The sequence below is a fragment of the Phaseolus vulgaris genome, chromosome 11 (assembly GCF_051622355.1).
Source record: "Phaseolus vulgaris cultivar YP4 chromosome 11, ASM5162235v1, whole genome shotgun sequence".
NCBI classification, from domain to species: domain Eukaryota; kingdom Viridiplantae; phylum Streptophyta; class Magnoliopsida; order Fabales; family Fabaceae; genus Phaseolus; species Phaseolus vulgaris.
The window spans coordinates 259,064-280,478 of NC_143508.1; the positions used below are offsets into that span (position 1 = coordinate 259,064).

The 21,415-nt window shown below is 33.7% G+C and overlaps 1 protein-coding gene across 6 annotated transcripts; it reads left to right on the plus strand.

Annotated features, from left to right (window-relative positions):
- Positions 1–1,551: 1,551 nt before the first annotated feature.
- Positions 1,552–21,201, plus strand: RGD3 (ROOT GROWTH DEFECTIVE 3). Of its 6 annotated transcripts, XM_068622764.2 has the most exons (31): positions 1,556–1,738; positions 2,482–2,566; positions 2,945–3,129; positions 3,290–3,471; positions 3,560–3,654; positions 4,189–4,403; positions 4,927–4,981; positions 5,551–5,632; positions 6,167–6,501; positions 7,941–8,049; positions 8,162–8,777; positions 8,962–9,094; positions 9,289–9,357; positions 9,989–10,200; positions 12,328–12,550; positions 12,684–12,857; positions 13,596–14,021; positions 14,105–14,539; positions 14,665–14,784; positions 14,867–15,331; positions 15,909–16,447; positions 16,774–17,266; positions 17,343–17,411; positions 17,942–18,046; positions 18,122–18,352; positions 18,432–18,695; positions 18,771–18,820; positions 19,006–19,115; positions 19,212–19,294; positions 20,087–20,299; positions 20,689–21,201. In XM_068622764.2, the coding sequence occupies exons 4-31, from the start codon at positions 3,423–3,425 to the stop codon at positions 20,857–20,859; spliced, it is 6,141 nt and encodes a 2,046-aa protein (XP_068478865.2). In that variant the 5' UTR covers positions 1,556–1,738; positions 2,482–2,566; positions 2,945–3,129; positions 3,290–3,422; the 3' UTR covers positions 20,860–21,201. The 6 variants fall into 6 exon arrangements, with proteins under 6 accessions (XP_068478784.2, XP_068478865.2, XP_068479003.2 ...); XM_068622683.2 differs by lacking the exon at positions 2,945–3,129 and having other exon boundaries at positions 1,552–1,738; XM_068622962.2 differs by lacking the exon at positions 2,945–3,129 and having other exon boundaries at positions 1,584–1,738; positions 3,383–3,471.
- Positions 21,202–21,415: the final 214 nt, after the last annotated feature.

The window sequence follows — 21,415 nt, forward strand, 5'->3', positions numbered from 1 at the left end:
ATTCCTACACGTACATTATATTATACCATAAAAATAGTATATAATTTGTTTAAATGTTTTTAACATAACAAAAACATAATGTTACTGAAAACAGATTACAAATAAAAAAAAGCAAAAATAAATGACAAAATGATATATGATTGAATTTGAATAAACAAATAAAATTACATTAACTTAACTTTTCTTTTTTAGGTTACAAATCCAGTGGAAAATATAATAAAGGAAAGTAAGATCAGAAAGAAACTATCAAAACAAAAAGGATGAAAACATCAGAAATTCATATAAGATGAAAACATGTCTTTCATTTGGAAATACACCACAGGAAGAAGTTTATAATACTTTTTAACTGAAAAAATATTTTAAACTAAAAAAAATGTGTAATTAAATCATACATATAGAAACAATTACGTTAAAGAAAACAAATTATTTAAAAGTTGACATATTTTTAGTAACAAATCTAAAGTATAACATATACATGTGTATACATATCATCAAACTATTATCAGTCAATATAATTTAATAACGAATTAATGAAAACAATTAAATTTAAAAAACTGATTATAGTAAATATTTTTTTGGATGTTCATTGAAAAAAAACTCTCTTTTTTTTTCCAAAAAATATTGCAATTTTTTTAAAATATTTTTTTCAAACTGGCGAAAGTTTTTATCTATAAATGTATTTTATCCATTTTAAAAAATCATATCACAATGCTTCTTTATAATTGATTATAGTTTGTTTTAATACACAAATACATATAATAATAATAATAATAATAATTAAAAGAGCACATTATAAATTATTATATAATTACGTTATGCTTCTTCACGCATTTCATTCCTCATATTCAAAATAAAAAACAAGTCCTCAGACTTTGCTTTTTAAATAAAATAAAATAAAAATAAAACATTGACATACTATTTAGATAATGTTGATTAATAAAGAAAGAAGTGTATTCTTCTCTCATATTCTTTTTATTAGTTTATTAGTAGGATCGCAATCTTAAACCCTAAACAACATTCTCCATCATCATAATTAATAACGAAACTAATTAATGATATATTATTAGTTAATTTGTTTTTATTAATCCAATAATAATAAAAGATCCACAATAATTATATAAATAAGAATAAATCCAAAATAATCAGGTATGTTATCGTTTAATACTAATAAATCCAAAATAATCGAGTCTGTCGAAGTGTCTTTTATAAATATCATTTAAATGTGACAATATGCGACAATGATGAAAACGAGGAGTGGAATAACAAAAGTTATAGAAATTCGATATAATACCAACCCAAAGAAGATTCCGTCTAACAAATATCAATTAATATTTTAAAATAAAAATTCAATAATAATATATATATATATATATATATATATATAAATATAATTTTGAATGGTTAACCGGTAACTGGTTGAGTTGATAGCAAACTTTTGGGTCACAAATTGATGACCGGAAACGATGTGCAAAAAATTAGACCAGACAATTTTTATTTATTTATTAATTTGATTTCTTAAAAATAAAAGTAGGAACTGCAAAAAATAAAAATAAAAAAGGGAAAAATTGAAAGTTGTACATTACTCACTTTCTCTCCTCCTCTCTCGACTAATCCCTAGCTATTGACGGACTCTCTCTCTCTCTCTCCACTCCCACACTCTGCCGCCTTCTTCTCGCCGGCGATTTTCTCCGCTCCGGCACCGCCCTCCACCGTCGATCACTTCAAACCGCACCCTCCGGTTCGTTCTCATTCTCCACTCCCTTCCCTCTTCCTTCATCTTCTTCAATTTATTCTTCCCTGCACCGCTTGATCTATTATTGCTTGCTGTCTGCATTTTGGTACCGATTCAGAAAATCTATTTTCATTGTTATTTTCTCAATTCATACATCTGTCATTCCAATCCCGTATCCAGGGTTCTCGAATCCTTCAACTCCGCATATTACAATGGAGCTTTAATAGCGATTCGAAATTCACGATTTGCTTCTTTTGTTTCATCGTTCCTTTCAATATTTACACTCTCGCGTTTTCCCTTAGGTATATGCAACTCTTCGCAATCCGTTTTTACTCGCAATTTATTGCTGAACTTGCTCTTTTCCTTTTGCGTATAATGACCGTTTAGTAAGATCACTCTATAATGCCAGAGAGAATAAAAACCAATCGATTTTTATGGTGGATGAAATGCGCATAAAGATAGAAAACTCCTAACTGGTGGCTTTGCTGAAGAACCAATTAGTGGCAGCAACAAAAACTAATCTGGCTGCAAGTTGGGCATTTGCTCATGTGTTATTTAGCCGCTAGTATTACTGTCATCTTTATCTTATTCAAGAGGAATATTCTTTTTTATTAGCATAGGTTAACATAGAGTACGGTGGGGAGGGTGACATATACTACTGCAGTTTAAAATTAGAAGAATATAGCAAGCCACGTAAGTTAGAAGTTCTAATGAAGCAGCATAGATCATTTATATTTTTTTTTTGTCAGATTTACCCCAAAAACAACCATGAAGAGAGCACTGAAGCGAAGCCACAAACCAGATCCTACCCCGGTTACAAATTAAGCAGCCAAGGTATGCATTTGAAGATATAGACATTACTTTATGTCCATGTGCACCATAAAACTGAACATTTTGATCAAATATTGTGTCTGTATCCTTGCTAAAGCCAAATCCTTAAAAGTGCTTTATGGGACACTGTTGAAAGCACTAATGCCGACTGAAATTCCTGCGGCAGAACCCAAAGGTATGGACATGCATAAAGGATATAACTCCATCAACGGTTTGGTTGTTGCATGGTTTCTACTTTGTAACAATCCTGGGTCGTACTATAATCCCCCTCCGTTTGCATATGGATTTATGCATAGTTTTCTATAGGTTGAAGGACGCTAGTATTTTTATCACTTTTATATATATACCTAGTTTATTGTTTGACATGCCTGTCTATAACAGAGTCACTCAATGTTAACCAAGATCATCTACTATATTGTTTCATAAGAGAGTTACTGGCTCACAATGCCAAAAAACAAATGATCAGCAATTCCATAATATATCTGCTCACAAGACGAAGGAGCTTTGTGAATCATGCATATTTCCAACAAGTCATTTGTATTATTCCTATCAAGTATCACTTTCAGGTAGAGTCTATAGTTATTTGGAAAATTGCAAATAAAAAATATTGGCATTTCCATGATGTTAAGTGTCTCTAGCCCTAGGAATGACTACAAAGTGTATGGCTTGATGTTACTAAAGTAATTTATGTCTTTGATAATATTCATATATAATATGTGGATGCAGATTGCTGAAGGTATAAAGTACTTTGATGCATTGTTGCAAAAAAGTACTATCCATGCTTTTATTCGATAGCATATTTTTTGGTTGGTACTGTAGATCTTAGGCCAAGGGATCAAAGCATTTGGAATGATTTGCTATGGCCCAGCAGTCATCTAGGCTCCAGCGTTTGCTTACTCTCCTGGACAGTATCCTTCACAATTTCCTTATTTTTACATTTACTTAATCTTTTATTTAATTTTCTCCTGAATTTTCTTTAACTAAACTTTTTTAAAGCTGGGTCAACCCAAGCTACAAGGTTGACCGCTGCTCGTCAGATAGGGGACATTGCAAAATCACACCCTCAAGACTTGACCAGTCTTCTCAAGAAGGTATCAGTTTTGCTAAATTTCTATTAACATTGTTTTGTTGTAATATGTTCTGTTATGCACCGTCTTCATTGTATGGCAATTATGTTGTGTACTTTGGTGTAAAACAAAATTGGCAATGTAGTGTACTCTTTCATCTCTGTGTCTCTGCTATCAAAAAAAAATTGTTGGTAGATGGCTCTATGTTTAAATGTTGAGATATAAAACCATTCCTTGACCTGCTTGTAATGGTTCAAGCTTTTGGAATATTTTTTTGACATGTTTTTTTAGCCTCTTTCATGCAGTAAATAAGATTAAAGTTCTTAATTCTTGCTTGCTGCTTTTTTTTTTAATAAATAAAATTTCAGCACAAGGTGATGACTGCCTGCTTTTGTAATAAGAGCAGGTTAGTGTTGAAACATCATCTAATAACTTAATTTAAGTTCAAAGTGTTTTGAAAGCTATGCAAGATAATCATTAAATACTAATGATTGTTTCTTTTATTTAATATTCATAGCGATAATGGGTATTAACACCCTGTGTTCATGTGATGCTTAGGTTTCTCAATACCTCCGCAGTAAAAATTGGGATACACGAGTTGCAGCTGCTCATGCAATTGGATCAATCGCCGAGAATGTTAAGCACATAAGTTTGACTGAACTTTTTGCTTCTGTTATATCACAAATGAGTGAGAATGGGATATCTTGTAGCATTGAGGATCTTTGTGCATGGCCGTATTTACAATCAAAACTTACAGGAAGCGCATTTAGAAGGTTGTACAGAGAATATTCTTTGACAATTTTTTGTAGTTGCATAAAAAATATTTCTATTTGAGAAAAAAAGAGGATGGTACAGGTAAGGGGAGTAATCCTTCAACATAGAAAATTAAAATAATAAAAAACAAAAAACTGGCAGTGCTCACCAGGCTGCCCAATTCTTTGCTTGTAAAAGCTGGAAATATCTTCAAACAACTGTTGGCTGAATACTGAAGAGAAGAATCAGCAAAAATTATATGAAACAGGTTCAAGGGCAAAAAGACATCTTTAAAACTTGCGACTTTGTACTCCAGTCTGTTGGACCAAAGAATTGCACAATGTTTGTGTTTTAGCCCAATGTTTTTTCCCAAACCTGTGTAATGAATGAACTACAACAATCTGCTCCAAATTAAATTGCATCTAGAGAGTACCACGAACTGAAAAGTTATAACTTGATATTGTTTGAAAATAGTTTAACCCTGCTTCTATTATGACAAGTACATTTTATTTGGAAGATATTGACTTTGTCCCTTGACGACAGCTTTGATATGAGCAAGGTGCTTGAATTTGGTGCCTTATTAGCATCAGGGGGTCAGGTAAATCAATATACTCTCTCTCTCTCACACATGAATATTTTATCACTTGTTGTCAATATGTTAGGATTAAAAAATACCATATTAATTGCTTTCCTTCATCCAAAATAAATAGTACAGACAGAAGTAATGTAAATGGTATAGGAGTAAGGACTATAATAGTAACGTGAAAATGTACTTCTCTACTTTGTAAAACTTTTATAAATCTAAATCTGTTTCTTCCGTCTAATAATTGATATTAGCCTTGATGGCAATCTAGATTTCCATAAAAAGGATCAAGCACGAAATGAAAGCATGTGTTGCGGAATACCAAAGAGTCGGATCCTTCCTTCCAATGGTTTCCATGAAATTTTTTAGTGATTATTTTAATGCAATTACATTATATTAGAATTAGATGTTTCTAGATACTACATTGATTATGAAAGTGTAAGAGAAGCTCTTGCAATCAAGTTCTCATAGAGCCAGCCTATAAATGTATTTCTATACTTCAATTTAATTCCTTTTGAGGTTTTCTATTTTCCTTATTGCATGTGTGCTATTGCAAAAGTATTTTATGTCTTGTTCCATTTCAGGAATATGATATTGGAAATGATAATATAAAGAACCCGAAGGAGCGATTGGTTCGACAGAAGCAAAGTCTTCGCCGTCGTTTAGGTTAGTAAGAATGCCTTGTGATGTAGTATCTAATTGGCCAGTAAGTGCTATTAAAATGATGACTAATAAATAAATTGTTGATTGCTAAACTTGTATGACATATTCTTATTCATTATCTGCTCTAGTGGATGTGACAATTTTTGAGAAGTTGATTTGTTGGCAATTACATTGTATTATGGGGTTTAATAAAAGAAGGACTCACCATAGATGCTCAATGCTTTGATGCTCCTTTTACTTTCCACATCTATAGTAGTTGAATCAAGGCATTAATTAACTTTCTATTCACTTATGAATCTATTTGTTTAAGTGCTTTTCTAATTTAAAAACTGCATCATTATTTTTTGATTATGTTCTTATAAAGCTCAAGCATATAAAAAAGCATTTGCGGGCTTTCTATAGAAGCTGAGTAGTTTATGCAAAACACACTCAAAGAAAACTATATCATTGAATTTGCTTGCTCACTTGCCAAGCTTAAACTAATTCTGCCTAAGTTTATGTCCTTGTGATTCAAGAAGTTGCTCTCGATTAATGTAGGTTTGGATGTCTGTGAACAATTTATGGATATCAGTGATGTCATAAGAGACGAAGATCTTATGGTGTCGAAATCAGACTCACATCTGAATGGGATTGATGGTAGAGTTTTTACTTCTTGTTCTGCTCATAACATCCAGAAAATGGTGGTAAACATGGTTCCTAGTGTCAAATCAAAGTGGCCAAGCGCAAGAGAATTGAATCTTTTAAAGCGTAAAGCGAAAATAAACTCAAAGGACCAAACAAAAACCTGGTGTGAAGATGGAGGTACAGAGGCATCAGGTGCTCAAAGTTTGACTTCAAAAGGCACATGTCCTGATTCACTGAATTACAGTAAGGTAGTATTCTGTTTTGCACATTAGTTAAATGATAGTTTTTGGCCTCAAGGGCATCCCTATGATTTCATTGCACTACTACAGTCATTGGTGGTAGCAAATGATTTTTAATTATTATAATTATTAAACATTTGTTGGTTGTTGTTATTGCTACTGGTGGTGTTATCCTATTATTATTGTTGTATGATACAACCTTTTACACCTAAACAGTAGAACAAGCTTTGGTCTGTTGGTGTCTTGGAAAATGCTATCTTATCCATGGTAGTTGAATCAAGATACAAATTATGTATCAGAGAGGTTATATTGTGAATTGTGAATCGTTTTGAATTGTGAATTATTAGATTTATAAACATTAAAAAATGTAACATATACTTGAATTCATAAGATATGTAAACATGCAAAGATACAATTAATAACAAAACAACCTCATAGTAGAAAAGAGTGTTGTATCTACATGTATTTACTGTACAATTTCAGCAACACAACCTTAAAAAAAAAGTGTAGTTGCTGCATAAATATATGGCATGGCTGGTTTTGCATCACCATCTATAAGCATCAACACTTTTGCAAGCAGTTTCACACATTTTAGAAAATGTAATTGATCTCCAAAATCTGCCATCACTTAACACTGTATTCATCACTTGCTTGCCCTCAGTTTTAGTAGCACGTGGACTAGTAGCCCATTCTTTACTTTTCAACAACTTCACAAATATTTCCTTCACCTCATTTGGGACACCACAAGAAGGAATAACATTTCTTTTGTTCCAGCAAGATGATGCTTCTTCCTTACTATGCCACCCCTACAAGCATGTCAACAAAATTACATCTTACTTGTAGTCTATTTATAGGAAGACTTTCACAATAGTTCCAAGTAATATCACAGTCCCTCTTTGATTTACCATTTTTGAAAAGCAAGACTGCCGCAAAAAACTCAGTAATGCTGTCCACTCCTCCCTTGTCTTTCACTCCTATCATGACTCCCGTTGTCCTGCTGTCTCGCTCCTCCCACTCCTCCTGCCGTTTGCTCCTTTGCTGTTCCGCAGGTCCACTCTTTCATTAAGTTTGAGCTGTTGGAGGAGAAGCAAAGGAGTTGCAGGTCAGTTCGTGGTTAAAAAAAACTAAAGTTAGGTTTTTACCAAACCGAGTTGCGAGACCCGACCCAGTGTGCGGTAAAACCCAAATGGAAATTTATTGCTATTTAGGACATGATACAAACTCAATTTGTGATTCTGTGAACGATACAACTGCACATGAGTAAAACAAGTGTTTTAGCTATTTGTATCGTGAGAGAGAAGGATCGTATAGTACGATTCGTATCGTGTATCGCATGATACTACTACCATGATCTTATCTTCTAAATTGTTGATACACAAGTAGATTCATTTTTCATCTAGAATGACAAGGCATGATTTGGAATTATTTTCATGCATCATTTTGTATAGGTATTCATGGATGTTAATCACGACGATGATGGCTTCGAGCATGATGGAGATGGGCAATGGCCTTTCCACACTTTTGTTGAGCAACTTATTATAGATATGTTTGATTCTGGTAAACATTTTGCCCTTTGTGTCACTTTTTGTACCATGATGCTTTATCTACTGCTGTATTTTCACATTTATTTATGTTCTTTGAATGCTTATATATCAAATGCTGTTGGCAGTTTGGGAGATACGACATGGTAGCGTGATGGCACTGAGAGAGATTTTAGCACATCAAGGTGCTTCTGCTGGAGTATTTAAACCTGACTCACACATGGATGGGACCCTGTTTATTGAATTAGAAGACAAAAGTATGCCAAGCACATTGAAGAGAGAGAGGGAAATTGATTTAAATATGCACGTTTCAGCTGATGAGTTTGATTCAAACCTGAAGAGGCCAAAACTTGAAGATGTATCATCATCAACCTTTATGGATAGTGTGATGACTTGCAACAATGAAGGTGATATTAAAATCAGCATTACTTCTGAAACCCATGGATGCAATTTAACATTGGATTACGGGAATGGAAAATTTAATGGTAATTCCAATGACATGGATCTGGAGTCTCAACCTGATGGCTCACATGATGCATGCAAAGAGTCTGCTAGTATAGCAGAACAGAAGGTTCATTTTGATGACAATAAGATGCCCCCTGGAAATCTTATTGCGCTGAGAAATCTTCCTCAGAACTGCGAGCTGATGAACTCTGTTAAAGTGGCTAGAAGTTCCTGGCTTCAAAACTGTGAATTTCTTCAAGATTGTGTGATACGCTTTTTGTGCGTGTTGTCACTAGATCGGTATGATATTTTTCGTTCTTTTATTTCTTTTAATGAACGAACTAGATCCTGTTGAACTTCGGTTTATGTAACTGATTCCAAAGTGCTGTACTTCTATATCCTATTGATGACTCTTTTCTTAAATAGATACCTCAAAGCTGTCTCTTATTCTGCAAGTTTCTTTGTTCATTTTATTTTATTTCAGCTTTGGAGATTATGTATCTGATCAGGTTGTTGCTCCAGTGCGTGAAACCTGTGCACAGGCTTTAGGTGCTGCATTTAAGTATATGCATCCTGCACTAGTAAATGAAACATTGAACATATTGTTGGGAATGCAGGTAAACATGGTTTAATGCTGCAAGTTATTTCCTTTTAATAATGTAATGTACAATGCTTAACTATGCATTTTGCTTTTTTAGATTATCTCTGTGCTTTTCCTCCTTGAAGCAATTTCCTTTTCTGATGGGTTTTGGTTTGTGTCTTCTTAGTTTTGTTTTTAATCTTTATGCTTCTGTTGTTGCCTTTTGTTCAGTGTAGGCCAGAATGGGAGATTCGTCATGGCAGTCTTCTTGGTATAAAATATTTGGTTGCTGTCCGGCAGGTGCATATCTATTTTCTGTCATTTATCTTTGATACTCTTTCTGTCTATCTATATTGGCACTGTTGATCTACTGAAGCCTAATGTGCTTCTCATATGTGTGTAAATATATTTTGAAAACTATAAATCAGCAACATGAAAATGAATGACTTTCAAACTATTCTAGCTCAAGACATTTTTGTGTGTGTTTATTGCCAATATCTCTTTGATTGGGTTTCATTGTTTTGCCAACATGTATAGCTGTTTAATGTATTCCTAAGTCTGTGATGATTGAATTTAATGCTTGATTTGAGTGGTGATGTCAACTGTTTATATGTTCAAATTGAAATTATGTCTATGAAGGATTTAAATGTAATACCCAAAGAATATAAACAGTAGGGAAAAGTCCCTCATCCAATTCAGTAGTAGTTAGTTCTTGAGTGGAGAGCCTACACCATTTGAATAATCTATATTCCTGAAGAAAGAAAAAATATCTATATCTGAGGGTGTAGGGTGTTGTTCCATTTATGAAAACCTATTAGTGTTTTCTTAATCGATGTGCTGCTTTGTTTTTTACTGCTTAAAATTCAAGAGAGGTTTTGTATTGATCTTTCTGGCTTTTTGTTTTGCTTGATTTGTCTTTTACTGATGCTAGGAGATGCTTTCTGATTTGCTTGGACGAGTTCTTCCTGCTTGTAGATCTGGGTTGGAGGACCCAGATGATGATGTCCGGGCAGTTGCTGCTGATGCTTTAATACCTGCTGCATCTGCAATTGTTTCCTTGCAGGGTCAAACATTGCATTCCATTGTGATGCTTTTATGGGATATATTGCTTGACTTGGATGATTTAAGTCCGTCCACCAGCAGGTATTTTACTGGCTAAAGTTTTGGTAGTTACCTGTACAGTCTTAATTATGGTGTCCCCTTTTATGTAGACATAATAAGGATTGTTTGTTTTATTAGTTTTCAATGCACCATCATTTATAGAGCCTCTTGAAAACTAAAGATTTTTGAGTGACTGAATTTTTATTTCTGAATTTCATAAGCACAAAAAGAAGATAGCTGCTTCTAAATATAGACTTCGTTAAATACTACGAATTATACATTTTGAAGAGACTGAATTTTTATTTCTTAATTTGATAAGTACAAAAGGAAGATTGCTGCTCCTGAATATAAACTTCATTACATTTAATACTGGAATTTCAAGTGACTAAGAGACCATACAATTCTCAAGAGTCTAAGAATTTTGTACGTGCTAATTAATGATAAAAATGAATATTAATTACAATAATTATACTCAACAACAGAGCCTATAAGTTGAGTGGACCTTAGCTTATTTATTAGATGATGTGGATTAAATGTTGACGTAATAATTGTCTACTCACAAATATTCTTAAAAGAATTAGGAAGATTTAAATTTTATGTTATACTTTATGTGTGCAAGCCTCGGAACAGTTGTAAGGTTATTACCTAGTGACTTGACTATGGATCCACACATTTACCCTGCCCAGACCGAAATAGGTGGGGGCTTCCTGCATTGTTTCACCTTATGTTATACTCCAGGATTCAACTAAAGCCAACATTTTGAACAATGAAATAGAGTTTTTTTGTTTGGTTTCCCTAAACAAGTAACGGTCATCACACGCAAAATGCCTTTCTTCTTCATTGCTTCCTTATCCAACATTTTTATTCTGCTAGGATTAAAATACTTATTTTTGATTTCTCTATTTTTTGTGTGTGTGAAGGTTTTCTTTATTGCAATTCTACGTTTACTGCTTGCTAGATGTTTTTGAGGTTTAACCATATCTTTAGTTTCTGCAAATATGACTGTTTCGTGTCCTTGAAAAATTGTTACTTTTAAATCTGTCTCATTTTTTTTTATCGTTCATCATTAGCTATAGTTAGGTTAACAAGAATTTTCAAATTAAGGTAATTAGATTATTTTTAGATATGTAATTCAATTAAGTAATATATTTGTTATTTAATATAAATAGGCTAATTATACATTATTCTTACTTTTTTCATTCAATAATTTACTTTTACCTTATGATTTTTTTTAAAAATGATAATTTATTTATTATATTTTGATATTTTTCAATGAGTGTAATATGATTTATTTTTTAATATATCACAAACAGTAATTTATCTCCATAGGCAGAAATAGAAAAATTATTAAATGTTTTAAATTTTTGGAATTACTGATTATTAAAAATTAAAAGTTAAATTTAATATAAAAAGTAATCAGTACTCTTATTTTTATATGATTGCTCAATTAATAGTCTTTCTTTAGGTATAGAATGATAGACATATAATTATGAAATAAAAATTATACTTAATTACATTCTTAAAATAATATTCTGTGAACAAAAAGTAATGATTATTTAAGAAAAAGAATATAAAAGTTTAGTCATGTCATAGTATATTAAAAATAAAATAAAAATATATGTAACTATCTTATTTATGGAAATTAGTAAATACATTACTTAATTAAATTATGCTGTTAAAAATAATCTAATTATCTTAATTTAAAATGTTTTTTGTTACCCTTATTGTCTTAATATTTTTTATTACCCTAAATGTCAGGGGTTTAAAAGTAATACAAAATTATTCAAGGACTAAAAGAAGATAGAACAATCTCTGCATGGGTTTAAAACATATTAAAACCTTTTTTTAATTATCATTTGCTAAACTAATAGCATAACTTTGTTTGCCAATTAAATGTGATGCATTCCCATTGTTTATAACAGTAGTTTGATCATGCCATGTTTTTTGTGATAAATTTTTTGAAGTAGCTGAATCTGAATACTCACATCAACACAAGACCATAATTTATTTTAGTTCAGAGGTTATGCTGAGAATAAATGGTTTTTATAATTTCAAAGAGAAGTTTCCCTCTAATTCTAGGTTTTGCACTATAGTTTTATATTGTAGAGAGGCCAAACCATCGTTATACAATAATATATTGGTATTAATTTGTTAATTATCTGTTTGCAGTGTAATGAATCTACTGGCAGAAATCTATTCTCAAGAAGAAATGGCGCCAAATATGTATGAAGTTTTTAGATTGGGAGACAAGGAAATGGAAAATGGAGGAGGTGGTTGTGGTGATGACGATGGAGAAGAAAATCCTTATGTGCTTTCAACTTTGGCACAACGTTTGTGGCCCTTTATGAGGCACAGTATCACATCTGTTCGTTATTCTGCAATACGGACTTTGGTATATATTTTCTTTCTTGGATGTTTAGTGAAAAAATTGAATCACATCTTATGAAATGTATTTATCAAATGGTTTCTTTCTCACAAAAGGTGGTACACGTGTTGATGTCGTGCCATAAATTTTCTATCTTCAGGAGAGGCTACTTGAAGCTGGATATAAAAGAAGCATGTCTGAGTTGTCTGGTGCTTCATTCTGGCCCTCTTCTATATTTGGAGATACCCTTAGAATCGTATTCCAGAATCTGCTATTAGAAACAAATGAGGATATTTTGCAATGTTCTGAGAGAGTTTGGAGTCTCCTTGTTCAGGTATATCAGATTTAATGTTGTATTGAGGAGGAGAGAAGGTTTATTTAATCTGGTTTCACATTCTGTCAGCTTATCTGATGCAGAGATAAACATATTTTCAGGACTATACGTTGATTGTTAAGAGAAATTAGTTTATATGGCTTCAGAATCATGTACAGTAGTATTTTAAAATAAGTTGTAAAATTACATGCGTACTGTTTGGTTCTGAGGACAGAAATTGAGAAGATATAAATAAAGAAGTTCTGAAAAGTGGTCTAGGTAGAAATAAGATTGCATATTTAGTTGTTTGGTGGACTAGAAATAGGTGAGAAATAAAGAGAAAGGATTTTGAAAGTTATGTAATTTGATTGAGCACATTCTGTCCGCTTAAATAAGTGAGTTTTTTTAGAATTGTTTTTTAAAGAATATTTATTTTAAGCTTCAATAGACTGTCTGTAACTTTGTTTTTTTTTGTATTATATTTTTTACATCAAAATATTTTATGTTGAAAGTTTGCTTTGTTTCAAGTCCATCTTCCCAATGCATTATATTTCTAGCCAATCATTGTTGTGGTGTAATAAATGTTCAAGATAGTTCATTTTTTCTGTAGAATTTTCTGCTTACCTCATCCCTTGAGGCCCTAAAAAGTGATTGTTTAGTCTTCCACCTTTGGTCATGGTTGTTTAAATTTTATGTAAATACATTGAATTGATATCTCTATTTTCTAATCCATCTAGTTGTCTTCCTTATTAATGGCAGTGTTCTATGGAGGACTTGGAGATGGCTGCAAGTTCTTATGGGGCTTCTTGGATAGAACTTGCATCTACACCATTTGGATCAGCATTAGATGCATCAAAGATGTACTGGCCTGTTGCCTTTCCACGAAAAAGTCAGATTAGAGCAGCTGCTAAAATGAGAGCTGCAAAAATTGAAAATGAATGTGGTGTGGAATTTAGTCTTGATTCTATTAAAGGAACTATTCCACACGATAGAAATGGAGATGTTCCCATGAATTCTGTTAAGATGGTCGTTGGTGCTGATGTGGACACGTCTGTTACTCATACCCGAGTAGTTACAGCAACTGCTTTGGGATATTTTGCTTCTAAGCTGCCAGCGGGTTCTTTAAAATATGTGATTGATCCACTGTGGAGCTCCCTAACCTCTTTATCTGGTGTCCAACGCCAGGTATGTATTTGTGTACAATAAATATATAGCTAAGCAAACTTCAGCCTTCCCCACCTGCCTTTAATATTTTCTATTGTATTTAGGTTGCATCTATGGTACTTATTTCTTGGTTCAAGGAGATTAAGATCAGAAATTTGTCCAAAAACCTTGATGGTATCCCTGGTGCCCTCAAAGGTTGGTTGCTGGACTTATTAGCATGTTCTGACCCAGCATTCCCAACAAAAGATTCACTTCTTCCTTATGCTGAGCTTTCCAGAACTTATGCAAAGATGCGCAGTGAGGCTGGTCAATTACTAAATGTAGTCAAGTCTTCTGGTATGTTTGATGAGTTATTGACAGCAACACAAATTGAGTTGGATCGCTTGAGTGTGGATGATGCCATTGGTTTTGCTTCAAAAATTCCAGCTTTGTGTAATGATAGTTCTGCAAATGAATCCTTGGCAAAGAACATCCTGGATGATATTGAGTCCTCCAAACAGAGACTCTTGACAACTTCTGGATATTTAAAATGTGTTCAGGTATACTTAAAAAATTATTATTTTGAACTTTCTTGAAGTGGTAGGTATTACATGATTTGTATTTCATGTGCTTTAAGTTGCCCCAATGATTTTGACTTGCTTATGGTTCATCTGATGATTTGCAGAGCAACTTGCATGTTACAGTCACATCTGCAGTTGCAGCTGCAGTTGTCTGGATGTCTGAATTTCCTACACGACTTACGCCAATCATTTTGCCTTTGATGGCTTCAATCAGACGAGAGCAGGTGTTGGTTTAGCTTTTTATGTTTTTCTTTTGCTTGTTTACTTGTTTAATTTATTGATATTTGATCAAATGTCAACTTTCAGGAGGAAATACTCCAAATGAAGTCTGCTGAGGCCCTTGCTGAGCTAATGTATCACTGTGTTGCACGTAAACCTTGCCCCAATGATAAATTAATAAAAAATATATGTAGTTTAACTTGCATGGATCCCTCTGAGACCCCTCAAGCCAAATCCCTTTGTACCATTGAAAGTATCGATGACCAAGGTCTTCTGTCTTTTAGAACTCCTGTGAGCAAACAGAAGTCAAAGGTCCATGTGCTGGCTGGTGAAGATCGTTCAAAGGTGGAGGGATTTTTAAGTAGAAGAGGATCTGAGCTATCATTGAGGCTTCTATGCGAAAAGTTTGGTGCGTCATTATTTGACAAGCTTCCTAAGCTGTGGGATTGCCTTACTGAAGTTCTTAAACCTGTACCCATCATTGAGGAAAAGCAAGCTAATGTGTCTATTGAGTCTGTTAGTGATCCTCAGACCTTGATTAACAATATCCAGGTTGGCATTTTAAAATTTTTCCTGTGTTCTTGGTTCATTAAATGTAAGATTTTGCATCATTAGCTGTGAATGAATGAGTTATACTGCAGTATCAGAAGACGGGATTAAATTGTCGAAAAGATGTCCTTCTCTGAGCATTTGTATATTTTTTAATTTTTTGAAGTTTTGAACATTATTTTGGAGTGGTTGGTTAACTATAAATATGCTGTTCATTATAAATCTATTAAAAAAAAATTCCACGGTAAAATTCTTCAGAATTATTCATTGTAAAGAATCTTTCTTCCTTTTCATGACAAGGTGCAGAAAAATTTCTAGAAAATTTTTTGGTTACCTGAAACATTCTTAGAAAGTGTTATCTCTCTCTCTCTAATTGTATATGGGTGTGTTTTATGTTGCACTGCAGGTCAATGGTTTTAAGTAGAAATATTACCTGTTTGTTGGTTGGAGTTATCAGTTTTTGCATTGATTGTTTACTAGTTCAATAATTCTTCCTCTTGCTTGTTCATTTGTAACTTGTTTAGTTATGGCACATAGTATTCTGCTTAACTGCTTAATATGCAACATGGTTTTCTTGTAGGTGGTGCGCTCTGTTGCTCCTGTGTTAATCAAGGAGTTGAAGCCAAAACTGTTGACACTTCTTCCATGCATCTTCAAATGTGTTCAGCATTCTCATGTTGCTGTTAGATTAGCTGCTTCGCGCTGCATCACTTCCCTGGCACAGTCAATGACTGTGAAAGTTATGGGAGCTGTGATTGAAAAGGCTATCCCTATGTTGGAAGATTCATCATCTGTTTATGCTCGACAAGGAGCAGGCATGTTGATTAGTTTTCTAGTTCAGGGGCTGGGTGTAGAGTTGGTACCTTATGCTCCTCTGTTGGTGGTTCCTCTTCTAAGGTGTATGAGTGATTGTGATCAGTCTGTCAGACAGAGTGTGACTCATAGTTTTGCTGCTCTTGTTCCTTTACTTCCTTTGGCTCGGGGCCTTCCTCAACCTATAGGACTAGGGGAAGGTGTATCCAGAAATGCAGAAGACTTGCAATTTTTAGAGCAACTGCTTGATAACTCTCATATTGAAGATTACAACTTGTGTACTGAATTGAAAGTAACATTGAGGAGGTAAATTGGACTTATTTAGCTAACATTTATTTGGGGAGGGGATGATACTTCAATATTCCAATTTGGAAAGTATGGTTTGATGGTGAAGTTGAGAAAAAGAAATTGTGTTGAAGTCTTCATGGCGAAGATGATAATTCTGAAGTGTTATCGTCCAAGACCATGCACTCTCTCCCCATTTCTTTTTTCTCTAGCTACTTTGTTCATTACTTATATTTATATATTTTTATTTATATTCTTAAATGTGTGATCTATTAATTTTACATTTACCTTTAATATTATATTAATTTACCTTTAATATTATATTATTGCTGTTCTTGTGTTTTCAGGTATCAGCAGGAAGGCATAAATTGGTTAGCTTTTTTGAAACGTTTCAAGCTTCATGGAATTTTATGTGATGACATGGGACTTGGAAAGACACTTCAAGCATCAGCAATTGTGGCCTCTGATATAGCTGAGCATCGGACTACAATTGGGAATGAGGATCTTCCGGCATCTTTAATTATCTGCCCATCAACTCTAGTTGGGCACTGGGCCTTTGAGATAGAGAAGTATATTGATGTTTCTGTTATATCTAGTCTTCAGTATGTTGGTTCTGCTCAGGAAAGAGTGCTTCTTCGAGATCATTTTTGTAAGCATAATGTCATTATAACATCATATGATGTTGTGCGTAAAGATGTTGATTTTCTGGGACAGCTGCTGTGGAATTACTGCATTTTAGATGAAGGGCATATAATAAAAAATGCCAAGTCTAAAGTTACACTTGCTGTAAAACAGTTGAAAGCCCAGCACCGCTTGATATTGAGTGGGACACCTATACAGGTTTGTGATGAGTTTATGTCTCATTAAAGTTACAATCTGTCACTACTAATCTGATAAATGTTACCCATTCTTTCAGAATAATATAATGGACTTGTGGTCCCTCTTTGATTTTCTGATGCCAGGCTTTCTTGGAACCGACAGACAGGTATATTTTTTGCTGCTTGTCATTATATTTTATGTTGTTACAATATTATAACTGCAACCAATGTGTTAAACTCGAGGATCGTCGGAAAGAAAATAAAAGATCTAACTCAAGGATCATATTATATGAAAAATAATATTCAATACATAACAAACTAAAAACAGGTTCATACTTCATAAAATATTCATGCATAAAACAACTAATAAATTGAGAAATGCATAAAACAATTAAAATATTCCACTTCCTTTTCTTCACCTCATCACTTGCTGCCATTATAAAACAAGGCACCCATCCAAGAATAGAAAAGAAAAGCAGAACAGAGAAAAGATAAACAGTTTCTTTAGCATTTTGTAAATTTCCCTCGTGATATTGTGTCATTTTATCATATTTAGTTGAGTTTCTTTAGCATGTTTAGCCATCTAGCTCCTATTTTTTTTAATGTTAATGCTTTCTCTACCAAGCACCAATGCAATTTTATCATACTTCTTTTAATTATTTTCACAATGGGCGTTCATTTAATGTGGCTTTAACAGTTCCAAGCAGCATATGGAAAACCACTTTTAGCTGCAAGAGATCCAAAATGCTCTGCTAAGGATGCTGAAGCAGGAGTACTTGCTATGGAGGCATTGCATAAGCAGGTGATTTTCTTTTTTATCAACATACAAGTGTTTTTTTGTTTTTGCCTTCTTACTAGATGTACTTTTGTCCTCTAGGTGATGCCTTTCCTCCTTCGTAGAACAAAGGATGAAGTCTTGTCTGATCTGCCAGAGAAAATAATCCAAGACAGATACTGTGATTTGAGCCCTGTACAATATAAACTTTACGAACAGTTTTCTGGTTCTCGTGTAAAACAAGAAATGTCATCCATTGTAACAACAACGAATGAGTCTGCTGCGCCAGAAGGAAGTGGCACTTCTACTAAAGCGTCTTCACATGTTTTCCAGGCAATTATATTTCTTTAATCATCAGTTAATTATTGTTCCTTCTGTTTTTTAACACCCAGAAATACATTCCATGTTTCAGGCACTCCAATATTTGCTAAAACTCTGTAGTCATCCATTGCTTGTCACTGGTGAGAAGATTCCAGATTCACTCTCTTCCATCCTCTTGGAACTGTTTCCTGCTGGCTCTGATGTTGTTTCAGAACTTCACAAACTCCACCACTCCCCAAAATTAGTTGCTCTTCATGAGATTCTTGAAGAATGTGGAATTGGAGTTGATAATTCAGGTTCTGAGGGTACAGTTAACGTTGGGCAGCATAGGGTCTTGATATTCGCTCAGCATAAGGTGATGATTGCCTTTTATTTGGAGCTACCTATTTTCTGAAGATTAGTAAATGATTAACTGATTTTTTTTTTGCAGGCTTTCCTGGATATAATTGAAAGAGACTTGTTTCAGACACACATGAAAAGGTTAGATCCTGGACCTAGTCATCCACCTAATAAATTAATGGTTTGGATTCCCATGCTTAATTCTTTGCGTTCAATGATTATTGTTATTGAACAGTTGCCGCTCACTTCTGCACGGAAATATGATTATCTTAGATGGGTGTATATTATTCAGAGTTTTCATCTTGCATTTTTCCTTCTTTTTACAGTGTCACATATTTGCGGTTGGATGGATCAGTTGCATCAGAGAAGCGTTTTGAAATTGTCAAAGCTTTCAATTCAGACCCTACCATTGATGTCTTACTGCTTACAACACATGGTAAAGTTTTTCATCATGCCTTAATCAATCTAACCATTATTTTTCTTGTAATTGTAGCTTAGTATTTGGAAATTATATGAAATTCTGCATCTGCAGTTGGTGGGCTTGGTTTGAACCTGACATCTGCAGATACCCTTGTCTTTGTGGAGCACGACTGGAATCCAATGCGAGACCATCAGGTAATCATGATGCATTTGGTGATTTCTTTGGGTTTTCTTTCCAGACCAAGACAATCCTAATTTTGTCAGCTTAGAGTTTTATATTGATTATGGGATTGGATTTCATCCAACAGTTTTTTAATCAGGTTAAGATTCAAATAACTGTTCGTACTAGATAGTAGTTTGTTACATGTGTCTAGCTTTAGAGGCTTGTTTAAGATTATATTGAGAAATCAATTTTTTTTTATAAAATATTGATATTTGAAGTTGTTTGAGCCAACTTTTGACAAAAAGAGCGGGGTCCAAAAATTATCCAATTGCAGATTTGTTCTGGAAGCTAATAGCAATAATAGCTTTTGAACATGATCACTTGTGATTAATGAGAGAAAGTACAGTTAGTTAGGAAACCATTTTTTAAGCAAAAATATCTTAATTCCTTGTTAATGAAAATAAGTAAAAGTCTTGTTCATGTATGGTTTGTGAGAGAAAAATATATTTTACATTAACACAATTGAACAACCTAAAATTACTTTTATGGAAGTGTTTTCACGAGATTATGGCTGCCACATGCCAAATGTCTTCTATTTCTATAAAGTCTCTGAAGAAGAAAGTGGTTTCTTTCTTCACAACCTTATAGTAGCTTTTCAAAAGCTCAAGCTAACAGCTGTTAGTGGTATGGGTATATACTGTCTTCTTGCATGCCCTTTATATATTTAATGGCTAACAACATGGAGCTTTTCTTGCTTTCCATGGGATGAAATTTCTAATATTTGTTTTTGTAATGTTACTGGTTCTTATATTAATAATCTGCAGGCTATGGATAGAGCACACAGGTTAGGTCAGAAAAAAGTAGTTAATGTCCATCGACTAATAATGCGTGGTACTTTGGAAGAGAAAGTTATGAGTCTACAAAGATTCAAAGTCTCCGTGGCTAATGCTGTCATTAATGCTGAAAATGCTAGTATGAAAACAATGAATACAGATCAGTTGCTTGACTTATTTGCATCAGCAGAAACCTCCAAAAAGGTATGACTACGTGCTTTTGGCTGGTGTAGTATACTCTAAATGCAGAATATTAGATTTTGAATGAGTTTGATCTGGTCAGTTGTTTGGTTCAATGAAGATCGAGCATTATTATGTGTTTTTACTGTGTTTTTCTATGCGATATATGTATTTCCTTGCAATTTGATCTTGCTAGAAGATTAGCGTTACTTAATTCTATGGGTGTGGCTTTTGTCTTGGGCTAGGGTGTTGGAATTAGCATGCCACATTCTTCTGAGGTTTGGTTGAACCATTGTAGTATGAGAGAACTCCCAGATATACAAAACAAACATGAATTTTTTGTTATTTGGGTGAATAATAATTTACCATAGTTTATTTTTCTTTTCTGATGCTTTGAACGTGATCATTTATAGGGTGTTAATGCTGTGAAGAGTTCGGAGAACAATTCTGATGGAGACGCCAAATTAGTAGGCAGTGGGAAGAGATTGAAATCGATACTTGGCGGGTTGGAGGAGCTATGGGACCAATCACAGTATACAGAGGAGTACAATCTGAGTCAATTTTTAGCGAGGCTTAATGGCTAATATCCCAGATTCATATCAGAGTCAGTGTACATATCCAAGAGTACAAATTTTGACATTGTAACATCTCATTTTTTCTCCCCCATGCCCTTCAGTAATTTTTTGTCGTCACTTTTTGTGTACCCCAATTCTGGCATCTGCTGGTGTGCATGCAGACCAGGTAAATCAGAGTCTGTATTTACCCGGGCATTGAGGATAGCGATAGCGAGGTTTGAGTCCTTGGTGGTGGTGATATGTAGAGAAAAGTACCAGTGACGGCTTCAGGAGGGATGGAGTAACATTTTTTGGATTTTGTATATACACACAATCAATCCTAATTATAGTTATAATCCTTGCTAACATCAATTGCTTCTCATTTTGCAATGTTTATTAATCTGCTAAGCCGTTGAAGATTAATGAAAATGAATTTTCATTTTTTAAGGATTGCTTAGTTTGGACGGTTTTTCGGCTAATGAAAAGATTAATGAAAATGAATTTGCATTCGATTACCTAGTTTTGGGTTATTAAATTATGGAAGAGCAAGAACAAAAGCAACAATTATGGATTATAAAACTTCATA

Coding starts and splice junctions, on each gene's coding strand:
- RGD3 (XM_068622683.2), top strand. CDS start 3,423: ATGGCCCAGCAGTCATCTAGGCTCCAGCGTTTGCTTACTCTCCTGGAC. Junction 12,858..13,595: donor TTTGGAGTCTCCTTGTTCAG/GTATATCAGATT, acceptor TATTAATGGCAG/TGTTCTATGGAGGACTTGGA. Junction 14,022..14,104: donor TATCTGGTGTCCAACGCCAG/GTATGTATTTGT, acceptor TATTGTATTTAG/GTTGCATCTATGGTACTTAT.